Source organism: Temnothorax longispinosus, chromosome 3 (assembly GCF_030848805.1).
Source record: "Temnothorax longispinosus isolate EJ_2023e chromosome 3, Tlon_JGU_v1, whole genome shotgun sequence".
NCBI lineage: Eukaryota > Metazoa > Arthropoda > Insecta > Hymenoptera > Formicidae > Temnothorax > Temnothorax longispinosus.
In genome coordinates, this window is record NC_092360.1 from 14,226,245 (window position 1) to 14,242,362 (window position 16,118).

Below are 16,118 nucleotides of genomic sequence, written 5' to 3' on the forward strand. Positions count from 1 at the left end.
AATTTACCTAATAATAATAATAATAGTAATGTATCAAGGAAATTCCATGTATGTATATCGTTAGATCGCAGAATCCGCGGATGACCAGTCGATTCTATCTCTATTCGCACCCCTTTTGTCCGACGTTCGCCCATGGATTTCAACCCTCATCCAGTCTTTACTGCCTATCCGTATCCCTCTGCTTTTCGGAACTCGGTGAAGCGGGTGGAGGGATGCAGATAACGGTTTTAATTCCGTACGAATGGATCGACGTGCGAAAAAACGGCAGGGGGAATCGTCGGAGAGGCGGATTGATGGACTGCCGGGAACAATGGTTAACTTCGGAAGTAATCGCTTAATTCCTGAGTTCCAGCTAGCTCCTACTGTCTGGTTAGATCCCGTATTGCATACTTTCCGGGATCTTGCTGTTTCCCTTTCCTTTCCCCTTTTAACTTATGCACGCGAGAACGTAGTATTTTTTAATCCTCTCACGCACGGATTATTTCTTCCCTTATGACAAAAACTGAGCAAGAAACTCCATCCAGACTACATTTAATATCATCACTACCAACGCGTGATTTCGCTTTTATTAATGTAACGCTTTTGTTATTTGATGTAAATTCAGGAAGAATTTCTATTATCTTTTATTAATCTTAGTAAAACCCAAGATTCATAAATTTAATAGCAAAATATGTGCAGAGCGTGTCTGCACGTATAATGCTAAATAAAATTTTGCAATTTGTAGAGCTTTCGTGAACAACGTACAAGTCGAGCGTAAACGATGATTTCCCATGACATGTCGGTACGAGTTCTTTTTACTCTTTTTCGTTATTCGCTCTGACTGGTCCCGCAATCCCTACCTGGTGCATGGCAATAAAGGGGTCCGCTCAAACTTAAACTCAAGTAGAACGAAATAAACAATAGTATCAAGCACAGCGAATAGCCGCTTTGTTGTTCGGTTCTTTTGCCATGATAAAACTTTTGTCACGATGCGATGGCACACTTGTGAGAAACTTTTCCGAGTTATCGACAAAGGAAGGAAACAGTTTGTTCCACTTTCATTTCGTTACTGAACGATGGCGTTTTGCCTGCTGAAACTCATTAACCTAACTACCTAACCGAACAATTAAAGATACTTGCGTCAAATCAAGTTTTAGAAACACAAAGAGTTGTAACCATTGCAACATCAACATCTAGTGTTCTTAGTATTATAAAAAAGTTTGAATAATTATGTAATTCTGGTTATTGCACAAAGAATTGTGTACGCACAATTTATTAAATGCGCAAAGTATTTTCTTGGAACCCCGTAATTTAAATTTTATTCAATTTTTATGGGTTATTTTAACGGGTAATATATTATATATACTTGATATATGATTTTGAATAATATTTCGATCATATAATATATAGATAATTTTACATTTAATTTATTTAACAAATTTCGAATATGTAAAATTAAAACTAAAATTATACATGTATATCTATATAACTATGAATTGTACACTTACAAGCTCTGTATCTATGCCAGCACCATCCCGAATGTTTTCATGATCGACACCAGCACCATTGACCATTCCAGCGCTTGAGCCGGTACCACTTGCGCTTGCTTTTCCACTAGCCCCACCAGCTGGTGTTTGTGGTAAGCTCTGAAAAATAAAGAGATTTATTTTTCAACTCGAATCTCTCAATATTGGAAAATATCAATTTGTTGGACGTGTCATTTATATATTATTGAAGCAAGTAAGATAATAGTTACATATATACTGAAAATATTCGTTATATCATCGACGAGATACTGTTAAAGATCGACAACGACAACCCTGGGTAAATTTTCATCATCACCAAAGAGGCCCCCAGGCCCCATGCAGGCCCCATGCAGGCAGAGGCCCGGCGGTAATTGAAGAGTGCTGACATTAACAACCGTTTGCTAGTCGGTGATTAGGGGTTAGATTAGGTCAGTTGTGCATTCACTTGAAAATAATTGTATTGCTGCAATGAGTGATCTATTCAAGAATTTATATCGCCATTAGGAGCTCGATAACACGACAGTGCCCGATTTGTTTCCCACCGAAATCTGTGCTGAAATCTCGTCTTAATTTCACCTCAGCAAGATTCTTCCTTTTATTCGTAACGTCTTGAAGCTTTTCTCGAACTCGAACTCTTCCTTGCGGCGCGGGCGCGGGCGGCGTTCTATGGCAAACGAAACGAAACTGCGTCTTGCCACGAGCGCTGGCTTTTACGAGGAGGATTAGATGGTGTAAAGGATGGTCGTAAAGGGAAATTCCGCCGAACGTATTTGCCTCGATCGTCCTGGTCGGGGCGAGAAAAATAGCCGCCAAGACAAAGCAATTTGTATGTACACTGGGGAAATGTACGCGCGACAACATTACCTATGTAGACAGACAGAGAGAGAGACCAACTTTGCCTATTCCACATTAATGGAAGTCTCCCTAGTCCCTACTCGACGGTTTTCTCAACGAAAGGATTACGACGCGGTCTTTAAATCAATTTCGCCAACGTGATAGAACTCTTCGAGTTTCCGACATCAGGATTGATCGCCTACCATCCGCGTCGACCGCGTCCTGGATAAGGGCGAAACATTGCAAAAACTTTCACGTAGCATTCAGTCGATGCACGTTCTCAGTGACAAGTAATAATTTTTGAATAATCACCCAGGCGTGTCTCTCTCGTGAGGCAAAATATATGGTATTGTTTCCTAAGTAAGATTGATTCACAATTCACATTTTAAACCGCGGACTATCTATTCAAAAATTCGTTGACATGTTAAGGTATATGACACTCATATTTCAATTTTCGGAATTTCAAATTCAGAATTTTGATAACTTCCTTTATAAATATATCAATAAATTATACATACTAAAAATAGAAAAGATTGGTTTCTTCAAAGATTTTAAGAATAAGGAAAAAAATTATATTTAACGGAAAAACAAAACCTTAATGTTCAAATAATGGTAAAATATATCGATCGCATTTTATATTCTGAAAGTCAAAGTAGCAAGTGTTAACAAGAAAAAACAAAAGTCTATTCTTCGTCAAAGTAATTCTTATATTAAAATGCTTTTAAGATCAAACTCGCTAAGCTCTACGTTCTATTGAAATAATGTTATATGGTATTCTAATGGCATAGGCCGCAGAGTGTCTTTGTACGCGCTGAAGTCTGAAGTACGGATCACGAGTAAAACAGGCGGATCGCGAATAAAACAGGGAATAAGGGAACACTTAAAGGTAGCTAGTGTCTTCAGCACCCATCGATTTTATTTCCTGTCGGCATCGTCATGTTTCGTGTATTGGTAATAGCGCAAAGTGCTCTTCTCGAAGTAATAGCGGCTCGAAGACGACCCTTTAAGCGACGTTCAGCACTTTACGACCGCTCTTTATAAGGACACCTTACTCTCTTCTCTGAAGCGCGCGCGTACGCCACCGTTCCTCTCACCTTGCACCTTTCCGAACACTTCCGAACCGATTCGCTTCCGTGCGGCTCGAGGAAAAAAATAGCTAAAGTGTGTGCGAGGCAGAAATTCTCTCGAGAGGCAGTCGCTGCGACCGCAGCATTTTTATTTTCATAGCCGATAGAACGGTGATTAAAGGGAAAGTAATTCCCGTCTCTTGATCGATTTTGTGGATGCAATATATAGGCGTTCTCGTTAGACTCTGTAATAAGTTTCGGACTGTCAGTTCAATTTTAACTAAATTCCCTTATAGTTTTATATTGTCTTATAAAAAGTTAAATAATTTCGCGCGCGTTAAACCTGATGTAAAGCACGTTCTATTTATAATCTAATATTTTGTATTTATATTTTTTACACTTTTTTGCGTCGCTTCATTTATATACTGTTATATATTTTAACTTTCATAATTGGTATTCAATAGAATAATAAGTAAAAAAAGTGATTTTTATTTTTTGATTAATATAAAAAATCCTATAAACCGAAAATATAAATCCTCTGCACACACAGAATGTGTTGTAATAATTTTAGATTTTTAGCTTTATGATGTTAGATTATACATATACCCCTGATCTATTAAACTGAATTGCTTCATATAAGATTTAAATAATTTCTGCAAGTAATTACAAATATCTTTCAATTCTTTTCACTATTTTCCAATCACATTTTCACATTTTCTTAATTTTTTATCTAATTTCTATCTTTTGGTGCACAATTTTTGAATTTTCTAGAAAAACCTTTTTATATAAGGCATAATGAAGGCAGGTCCTTCGCGACATTTTGTATCGGCGCAAATCATTTCGCTCGTGCCAGTTTTATCGATGAGCAAAGAGCGGAAGGGTAAAGAAGGATAGTGCTTCGTACAATCACCGGTACGCCCTAGAATTCTTCTAAAACTGAATTTCTTCCCAAAGACCGTAAAGTGCACCATAAAAGAGCAACTAACGCAGTTCCGAGAATTCGTGAGTAGTTGAAAATGCAAGGAAGACTTCTGCGATATAAAATGCAGCGCGAACAGATGGACAAAGGATTTCGATATCCAAAGAGAATAGCTTGGTGAATAGTCAATTGGGTTTCGCATTTAATTAAAGATAGTAAAAAATAATGAAAAAGTAGGTAGAGTAATAAAAGTTTACGATACATTATTTATTAATCATGATTTATGATATTCATGAATAAGAGAAAACTATGAGGATACTTTATCATCGTCCATAATAGTCCGGAAGTAAAAAAAATTATCATTCTTTCTCAACTATACTTGTGCTACTTCGTTTTTAATTCGTTTTGACTCATGTGAAAGTACGTTTTATTTTTATATATAAATACAAGCAATGTACGATCATATTAATAAAAAAATGTATTAAATTGTCAGTTATATGTATATAATATAATATATACACATGTATTTAACAAAATAATTTTATAATTTAATGTATTCACGCTATACATATACATACCGCGCTATATCTGCATAAGCTATTTCAAAGCAATAGTTATTCGTTATCCGATATATATGTAATCAGCATCTCATACGCTAATTAAATGTCGTTGTGTTTTCCAAGTTATCCCATATTCAACAAGATAAATTTTAATTTTATATTTTAGAGACATAGAATACAAAATTAAATCTGCCATGAAACTCGAGCATGTCATATATGCAATGATGGTAGCGAAGGTGTTAAATATTTTCGGTACGTAGTTATATAGTTACACGCATACGGACGAATAACTTATAAATGGAGCTCGACAGTTTGAAATAATTATATTAGCTTCTCGACGATGAAATCGTGTTGATATAAAATATGAAGCTGAGGCCTGATACGCTATAGTCGGTGATGCGAAAAAGCTGCCGAAAGTAAAGATCAACCAACGTTAGAGACATGCAGCAAAGTCACGACTTGAGTAGGTTCTCATTTTCTATCAGTATAGATAAAATATCGGAAACGATTTGGGTCGCTGGGTCGAATCGAATCATAGGACTTGGAGGTTGAGTCTGTCGAGTAGTGGCGCCGACAGGATCTGTCGACGGTGTCATGACGGTTTCTGTACATGCCCTCGAATAATTACACACGAGTGCACTAAGAGGATCTTCGCCCGCGGTCTTCTTCCTTCTGTCTGTTCCTTCCTCTCTCGTCCCCTAGCTTTTTCTTTCTCTGATCTTCTTTTAGTCTCTCTCTCTCTCTCTCTCTTTCTTATTCACGCAACTACAGTCGTATTTATATAATAGTGAGTTGTCGAGAAACTTGACACTCTTTAACTTTCTTCTCAATCGAGTAGTTGAAATCCGGATGACGGTGTACGATTCAGCAAGCGTAAATTTAATTCAATATTGCGTTTTGAGGATTACAGTGGTGTGTTCGTTGAAGCTCGAAAAGTATTCAGATTCAAATCGATCCTGCGCGAAATGATAAAATTGTTACTAATTTTTATATAACAGAAAGAAGTCGAAAATTTCCTATATTTCTGGTGTTTTATATTTTACATTTTACGTCGCTGGTACTCTTTTCAAAACGTATTATGAATATTAAAACTCTTTTAAAGAAAGAGTCAGATTTCTATCAATTATATCGGATTTCTGAAAACAGGGTGCTAATCTTTCAGAGATGATACTTTCCTACACTCTATCAGACGTCGAATATTCTACGAGAAAGCGTGCCCCCTGTGCACGGATCACATTAGGAGTCCAATCGCAGCTGGGTGTAGCCAGCCACTTTTGGATGCATAATGCAGTCTCTCCAGTCTCCGGGCTGCCCTGTCCTCCATGGAAACCGCCTCATGCCGCAACCTATCCGTGTCGTGACCAGGCTACGAACTAACAGCCACGGCTTATATGCGCTCTTGCTCTTTATTGCACCAACCACCCTTGGGCTCGCTGCGATGTCTCGAACCTGCTCTTTACTTTCAGTCACCCCATCTATGGCGCTATCATAATATCGGTTTCATAATTCGTAAAATATGAATTCGATACAGGTTTAAGACTCTCGCGTCAATATACGGCTATATAAGAATTGTTTCGATTCTTTTGAGGGCAAAGCGTAATTGAAATTTTCATGATTATATCCATTATTCAACGAAACTTTAAGAAAGAGCACATAAATGTCTTAAGATGTTTGTACATATAGTGTCCTTATTAAAATTTGTTTTTTTGTAAAATAAAATATGTATGCACAAAACATAATCATATGTTTCGAGAAGTCTCGTTCACAAATACGATTTTTTAATAATTCGCTAATTTTTATACACAGCAGGACCGCCTATTTAAATTCTCACTTGGATTAATTTGTTCGACATATTGCATTTTATTTTCACTATACTTATTGTTAGTATAAAAGTACATATTAGTTAAAGTACGTGACCCATTATAAAAGATTTAAAAATCATATAATTTGTTTTGTGGATGTTTCCATATGAAATTAATTCGTGGCTATCTATTTCACTGTTTTCGGCCTCTCTCTTGTACTCCCCAGTCCCCCCAAGTTAATACGAAGAATGGAAGCAGTAATGCGTGCATAGCTCGCACATCGATGGCGTACACGTCAGTCTTCATACTGTAATGTCGGCCGTCGATAGGACATGAGGATGAAAAATGACCAAAAGTTCCCTCCAGGCTGAACGATGCGGCAAGGTTGAGGGAGTACAGAGGGAGGTGCGCGAAAGAGAGGCGGGTTGTGAGTGCTATTGATTGCTCATCGCCATTGTTGCCGGCCGCGAGGACCAGAAAGGGTAGGAAATAATGCGATATTACCGAGCAGAAAGCGGTGATAAATTGATATCTAAACCGCGGCTTTTATGACACCAGTCGTCCCGTGAAATTTGCATTAAGCCACTGCTGTCAAAAGAGGATCCAGCTTCCAGCTACGAGACAAGGACAGTAAGTCAACATCAATTTTTGGACAATCCTGGTCGGCTGTAATTTCCGACCATAAATATTTACAGCTTCGAACGATGATAATTTCTATCGGCAAATGGCGTATAAAATTAATGATTTATTTCGCAATAACGTAATTATTGTGAAATTTCTGTTAAAGTGCATGGTTTATAAAATAAAGATAGCTGAGATTTTAATGTCAACTATTAATGTTAACTTCATAACTTGTCAGTAAAGATCAGAACGAGATTGAAATCGAGGAATACAAAGGATCATCACAGGACGATAAGGATCCTTTTTGAAGAGATAAAATGTGAATTAATCGATGTTGCTTTATTTCATAAGTCGTCAGACACGACAGAAGGTCTAATGGATCCGACAAACCATCTGTCCTCAGACTGGTTTTATTCTATTACGCGAATTCATTCATCTTAGGTTCTTTTTATTTTCTAGAAAAGAACGCGTGCTTTTACACATCCCGAGGCTTCCTATCTCAAGGAGATAAACGATGTTCACTGTCACAATTTGATATGGCACGTATTTCTATTTCTATTTCCTGTGACATGCCAGTGATTTTACTGTTATTTTGACCAGCGATCTACATTTTCCCTCTCGTAGCGCAATCGTTCGTCATATCTATGAAAGTGATTTCTTGAAAACGAGTTTATCTAACAAGTTTTAATACTTGTATCTAATTTTATTTTAGGATATAACTAATGTGGGTGCGATGACAAATTTATTAACTCTTTTACATTATTCATAAAATTATAATATAATATTATATTGTGTGAAGAAAAAGCATAAGATATAATAAATTTTATATATACACATATATATATACGTATATGTAAATTTGCTACATTATTTTATTCATGTCATATGACGTATTTTTTTAAATTTTATCCATACCATGATAACGCGTAATACGTAATAAAAACTGTATTTTTACTGAAAGTTGATACTTTTGTTGTTGCGTTGTAAAAGTTAACGGGAAAATGGATTATCTATCATTACAGAGGGAAAATTCGTTCTGCGGCAAACAAGTCTTTGAGTACATTTGAAACTGTTCCATTCTCCAGTAACCACCTATAATTTTGACTCTGAAACAAAGTAACGTGAAACTAATTCAAACACGAATTATTTATTTAACAGTGGCTAAACACTCTCTTTCTCTCTCTCTCTTCTTCTTCTTCTCTTTCTTGAATATCCTTTAAAATTGTAATAAAATTGATTGCAACTCTTGCTATTCATTTGTGCAATACCGCAATGCGGAATGAAAGGAATTTTCTGATAATTTTGTGAACATTAAAAAAACGGATAACCGAAAGTAAAAATTTACTTGACATCCTGTGCAATGTTATAACCGTAAAATATGTACATTAAGTTTGATTAAAAAATACATTTATCGATAATGTAATATTGCAATCTATATATAAATTAAAGATAAAAATTGATTGTATATATTTTATTCACTTAAATAATTTACCAAAATGCAAGATCAAATGAGATTTTGCCCCATGTGCAATCTATACCTAACTTGATGAATTTTATATTTGACAATGCGACAATGAGACTGCTTAATCGCGAATGAGTGTCTGATTGCGGTGCCTTGTAGGTAATATATACGCGAGAACCAATTTTGTTCGTAAATTCCAAACAGCGTGTCGTATACACGACGTCGTTTCAATCACAAGGAAATCGCGGAGCAGCGGGGTGATGCGAGAGGCTCCAATTACAAGGAGATTGCGAGACACGAAGTGGGAAGAAACGTGCTCGAGCACGCGCAACTCGTCGAGCTTATAATCCACGGACGAGATGCATTCTTCACGTTTGAAAGTGTTGGCAGGTACTCAGGATAGCCTGCGAAGACATGATTGCTAAAAAAAAAAAGAAAAATTCTCAAGTACGCTCACCTACAACAGTCTCGAAACTCATAACGTTGTTATCATAAAGAGTTGTACTTATTCAAAAATGAATGATTTTATCAACAACGTTCTTAAAACATATGTTTGCTCGATCTTATTATTTTCTATTTCATATTTCCTATTTTACAAATCATGTGTGTGTGTGTGTAAGGGCAGGGAAAGAAATTCCTGAAATTCCAAATACTAAATATAATTCCAAGTGCAACCAAAAATTTTATTCTGCTTTAAGACGAAATTTGTTTTGTTACTCGAAAAGAGTTGGACATAGCGAATGGTCAGAGCTATTTTCGACGCTTACCATGAATTTCATATGAAAAGCTTCATCGGCATCTGATGCTTATATTAACAAAATTTTAGCTGGTGCAGGTTAAGGATGTTGTTAAATAATGTAGAAAGCGAACATCTTGCTGAAGATACATCGACGTCCAAAACCAACTGTAATAAGATACATCTATAGAAATCACTGCGTTTGAGAGATTAATCAACAACTTATTGTTCACTATTTCTAATTAGTTGATAATTGATTTATTAAAAAACAAGAAGGGATCTATAAAAATATTAATTCCGAGATTATCGGAATTGGACGTTGAATTTGTAAATTTGACGGAATTGATTTTATCTTTATTTACGTTAGAGCAAAGAAATTCGATGGGTCTGATTTTCTTAAAGAGAAATTAACTGTACAAGATTTTAAAAGTCACTCTTTCTTTTTATGTTGAGCCACCGACTTATAGTAAAAGTTCTTAAAGACAGTTGCATAATGTGACATAATCTGTTATTATTCTAAATATAAAAGTAAGCGATTGGAGAGGATGTGAGAAATAAGAATGAGTTTTCTCTGCAAATCTGCAAATCAAAACCAATCGTTTATGTAAACCAAATATTTCAATCTTTAAAATTTTGGTTTTGACATAGTGCATCAATCTCTCTACCTTTCGCATTGATCTATAATGTAATAAATGTAATTGATTCTTAAACATATATGTTAAATATGACAGAAAGATGTTATAATTTCTACAATATGCAATATATTTAAAAAAATGTAATTTTGCCATATTCCTAATGGATTTGTAATTCAAACTAAAGCTTTAATAGATATGATGTGTGTTCCCCAAAAGATTGATAAATGAAGTTAATATTAAAAAAGGAATCTATAAATATTCAATTCGTATGATCGGAAGAGACCAAATATTGGGTCTTTGCAAAAATCAATCGGCAAGTGATGAGAAGCAATATCTGCGAGGAAGCGATAAAAGAGAGTAGATGGGTTAATTTTTGAAAGAGGCCACTATTCCGGTTATGGCAAGCTTACTTACATAACATCTATCTCGTTTTTATCTTGGTGAAATTATTTTGCTCTGCTCGCATTATCCTTATACCTTTTTCTTCCAAACTAGCGTAGGTACTATCAGCTTTCCTCCACATTCTTATCCTCCAACTAGCTCGTTTCTCTCTTCCTCCTCGGTCTTGGCCGTATCGTTCTGGTGAACGGCGAGAGCGACTCTCGACCCTGGCTAAATTGCACCATTAATTGTATCCAGCGCGCGCAGTATGCAACTGTGTCGAGTGCAATAGGCCGTCCTTGGCCTAGATACCGATTCTTGAAGACGGGGTTTGGTACGTCGCGCAAATGTCGAGATTGTTGTTTATCTCGCATCATTTGTTGAAAAGAGATCGACATATAATTGGTTATCCCAATTTATATGGTCGAGAGATGTTACAATTTCGTAATTATTTCTACTACGTGAGAAAAATATATTACTTGACAAAGCTTAATTAAGCATGTTACGAGAATGTATAGTATCATGCAAGATATACGCCTCGACATTACGCTTGCCCAGGGATATATTCGATTGGTTTAGAATATTCGACTTCACAAGATTCCCCATTATCGACAACATCGTAACAGCTGGCTGCAGCAGCTGCTTATGCCATTGATTCGCATCGTACAGCGGGAAGGATGCGGAATCTATGAGCAAGCTGTGGTGCTTCCCGTCCTAACGAAGGCTGTTGCACATATATAACGCTATTCCGAGATATTTATGATCCGTCTTGTAGCAATTTACCTTACCTCCGTCTCCGCAGCGCGGGCGCGGCGCGGCGGCGAGAGTTTCCGTCTTGCCTCCTATTCCGTTTACTGCGCCGCACCGCACGCTCTCACCAGTCACCTACAAACATGATGGTGCTCCGGAACACCCGCGCCAAAATGCACCCTTACAGTCGCACCCTTTCATACATACGCAGACACGTGAATCGAGTCGGCCACGCGTACACAGGCGACGAACGTGCGTCGCACTCTTGATAGTCGCGATACAAACCAATTTGACGTGCACCACACACCACACGTTCGACGTACCACGTACCACACGCACATATTACACGCAATTCACGCTTACTCGTGTCGACGAAATATCCGTTCGTACATGATCGTACGTCCGTCCGTCGTTGGTCTGAGTTTATCAGTCACTGAGCGCACACGCTTGGTTATTCGCTCACCTGTATCCTGTATCTCTCATTATGATTCCGCACAGCTTGATGGAAATAAACGCGTTGGCAGAAATATATTCATGAAATAAAGAGATATGATCCAAGATTCGGCCGATTCAATGGATTAAATTCATTAAATAAATGTTCGTGGAATCTCACGCAAGCTATGCTTGTTGAGACATTTTGATAACATTTAAAAATACTTAAATATATACGTATGGAAAACTTATTTGATTGAATGTATCCAGGACAAATAAATATTTAAAATAGATGCGAAAATATTCTTAAGTAGATTGAGAAGTGGTTTTTTCCCCCAAGATGAGAAGATGTTTTATACTCTTTATACTCTTTCAAGAAGGAGTTTTGAATTTCGAACTAACTTAACCCTCCGTGTGCATATGTGGGTCCACGGTGCATACGGTGCATACGTGGTATTTACTTTGACGTGAGATTCATTTTTTCGACACTGGGGATGTTCAAGTAGCCCCGTTCTTGGGGCTTAAATAAGCATGCTATTATTAATATCTGATCTGTTATCTGATTTTTCATCATCCATTTTATCTGAGATTTTATCTGTAACGAATTATGTATAATATAATATACTTATAATATACTGATATAATATACTTATATCCATAATATACACCCATGCACGCATACATCCGCTAAATCTTTGTATGACTTCCGTCAACTTCTTCATCTCTCGCGCACCCTCTCACCTCATTTGGCACTTTCGAATTTGCCATTTCGACTGAGACGTCGTAGACGTTAGTAGGACACCCCGACACGGCTTACCCCCGAAATGAACTTCGAGCTCTTGAATGTTCATCCCGCTGAAACCACTTGCAACTATCTTTGTCCGCTTGCCGCGGCTTCCATTTCAGAGAGGCGCCAATTTAAGAAGCTTATAAAAGAAAAGTGCATTCTGACCATGCAAATTTTCAAAGAAAATTGCACTTTCTTTAAGCTGGTCCATCGAGCTCGACGTTACTTTAATAAAAATTGCTTTACTGTTCAAACAATATTAATCTTAAATATATATTAAACTGAACTCAATTATATATCGATCCTTGTACGTACGTTACTGATATTTCTTTTTAACATACAGAAGTAAAGAGGCTGTACTTTTTTAAATAAAATAACCTACGATGAAAGAGATGGTTATAGAACTCATATATATATTCCCCTGAAAACGACAGATTCGCACGTAAGCTTTGTAATTACAATGCTACGTACTCTCCAGAATTAGTTCCATCTGTCAAAATATGTCTGGTGTCGTCTCGCTGAATTTAATTTCCAAAAGCGGGTGTTTTATTCAACGGAATTAGTTCATGTAACTTGAATTGTGATAAAATAGAAGCTAAAATTTATGTCACAAAAGTTGAAAATACAATCTCTACGAAGAAAAACTGCGTGCGTACCATGCCATTTATAAAAATTGCGTGATTTATAGATCAATTAGAAACTTACGTAAAGAATGATTCATCGCGTTGCTGAAATTCCGCAGCTCATTTTCGGAGGATCATGAAATTTCACGTTACAAACATTCTATCGTGGTGATCACGGTTTGAAAAACAGACAATTACAGTAAAACCGCCGAGTCATGGTGCGAGAGGATTAAAGTAAGAACGACGACGAGAGACGGGAATAAGAGTAAGAAACGGCGACGGCCCTTAAGTGAGCACGATAGAGCAACCTCGGTGGTGTATTATTCCAACGGACACGCGAAATGAAAAATGAGTCCTTATAAATGTGAGTTTTGTGTAGAGATAGAGCTGGAAAGCTTCACATCGTGTTACCGAAGACGAGGAAGTCGACTGCTGAGCTCGAGTGCGACCAAGTACAACGCCGCGCCATCCGTTTCATTAATAATTACAGCTTGTGTACCTGCGAAAATTACTCCCTTTATCCACCCTCGACGAGTACCCTCTCTCCACCCTCTTACGTGTTCCGCCAGCTCCTCCCTGTTCTCTTCCTCGATTCATCTCTTTTCCACCCTCCGTCATGCTATATGCGTTTATGCCATGACGTATACCCCGTCTTCATTCGTATTATGTCATTGTGTGTTTGCGGAACTTTACTATAGCATTTTATGCACCACTGCGCGCGAAATAATTATTTGTATAATAATATACAAGCGGAGTTGAAAGACTTTCACTAACAGAGAATTAAGATATACTCGTATTCCAGCATTACATTACATTACATTTTGCTTAAGAATGTGGAAAGGTTAATATTTCGAAATAAAATAATATTGAAATAGCGAAGATATTGAAACATAAACACTTTGATCGTTGCAAGCTGTCAAAAGATGACAATAAATAATAATTATTGTAAAAAGCATCTCCAATGTTATATATTTATATATGTTCATTAAGAATGTTTGCAAGTACATTATCAAGCAGAACGCTTACGGCTTACAGGCGTTGTTATTTCACTTTTATATCACTCTTAAGGCTTTCGAAGTTGCACCGCTTGTAATGAGAAACTTGGAAACATATTGCGGCCGTATTAATGGATCCTGGTATATATATTTCCCGGTTTACGTGTTGTGCGTTTATCGCATTGCAAATTCAGGACAGAGCCGAGAGACGTTCATCTTGTCGTCCGCTCGTTGGAGACAGATACGAAACTGCTTCAGTCGGGTAATATCCGTCGCTTCCGAAGAAAGACACCTCCGTCGTGCCGTAAGCCGCGATATGCGAAATCGTGCAGTAACAGGTAGCTACGAATTAAGGAATTAAAGGCAAATAGCTATTTCTATACAATTCTACTTTCTGAATCGGGCGCACGGATTTTCCTTTATGTGATTAATTAATTTATTCTAGACTACTTGAATTCATATTTTATTTTTATTTTATTACAATATTTTACAAACTCAACGCATAGAAAATAAATCACGGCATGTGTAAGAAACCAACTTGATAAAATTTTAATGTGTCTGAAATAAGATAATTAACATTATATGTAATAAAAAATATGGTTCTTTTCGTCAAACTGCTTTACAATTTTATAGCTCTTGCAAAATCTGAACAACTCGAGTATATATACATGGTAACTTTAGTAAATCACAACTTTAGCAAAACACGAATACTTGGATTCATTGACTTTGATGTACATATATATAGATATCTAATTGTAGGTATGTATATCCTATCGATACACACACCCACGCACATAATATGTGTGTATGTATATATATAAATATATATGTATGATGTATGTATTCGGTCATCTGGTGGAAAGGTCGTCGAGTCGTGATCCATAAGTGACTTTTGCTATCTTAATAGAGTTTAGGGATGTTGAAAGCTCTTCGTCTCTGCACACGTACCCTTCCTTCCTTTCATGAAATAGCATGGTGAATGATTTCCGACGGATCGAGTATTCGTCGCGTCGCAGAAATCAATCGGAAACGTCAAGACGTTAATTCGATTCCGTGGATTTACGGCGCGGCCAGTTAGGACCGAATGCAACGCGCCATCATTTCCTCCTTCACCATCCGTTATTGATAGAAAATAAAATCGCTATCGTGTTTGATATCATATCTGGCAAGAATAGCTGCTATAATCATTTTTAAAGGGTTTTCTGAGGCAATTCTTCTAAAAAATATATAAAATTATTAGATATATTTCTGGAAAATCAGAAAATAGAACATACATTTTTTTAAATTGTCAATGTTTCTGTCTAAACAATACTCGTATATGCTTCAGATTATAATACATATTATTAAATTACAAAATATATATTATTAATTTGCATAATGGCAAAAACATGATACTGTATTAAATTTCGCACACAAATTATTAATATATGCATTATTAATGAAAATACAATATGTTGTACAATATGGTCATATAATTTCTTTTATTATAAATTTTATATAAAACATGCATATATAAATTTATTCTATATAATATTAATATAATTAAATAATATATAAACGCCGCGAGAAAATAATAATTTATTTATCTGTAACTGTGAATAAAAGTAATCGTTTGTCGGCTTCTAGGGTTGAGTATACTAAAATTTGTTTCGTCTAGATTCTGATGTGTACCAAATTTTATCAGGCTCAACAAATACAATTTCGCGTACCTATATATTTGTATAGGTGACTATGCGGCAAATGTACAAAGTTTTATCTATTCTGAGATCACTCGTAGATGCAACAAAAATAATTAAAGTTATTAATCTGTAGATACGTGAACGTGTTCTATGTGAACTCCTCAAGTCTCTCATTCTATTTCGAGATAAGCGTGAACAAGAAAATAGAGGTAGAGAAGGCTGGTTGAACGGCGAGATTTAAATTCCGAGTTGGCAACATGCCTTTCCGAGAGCGCGCGGATTTAAACATTATTTCCTGCTATTCTTCTCTTTATTTCCAGGGCTATATTT

The 16,118-nt window shown here is 36.4% G+C and overlaps 1 protein-coding gene across 2 annotated transcripts in view; it reads right to left on the bottom strand.

The window, feature by feature from the left end:
* Window positions 1-16,118, bottom strand: part of LOC139810364 (uncharacterized) — a 293,594-nt gene that overhangs the window by 29,155 nt on the left and 248,321 nt on the right. For both annotated transcript variants that reach the window (XM_071773847.1, XM_071773848.1), the window contains one exon: window positions 1,488-1,625. In XM_071773847.1, coding sequence (XP_071629948.1) covers window positions 1,488-1,625 — 138 coding nt within the window. The remainder of the gene's footprint in view (window positions 1-1,487; window positions 1,626-16,118) is intronic.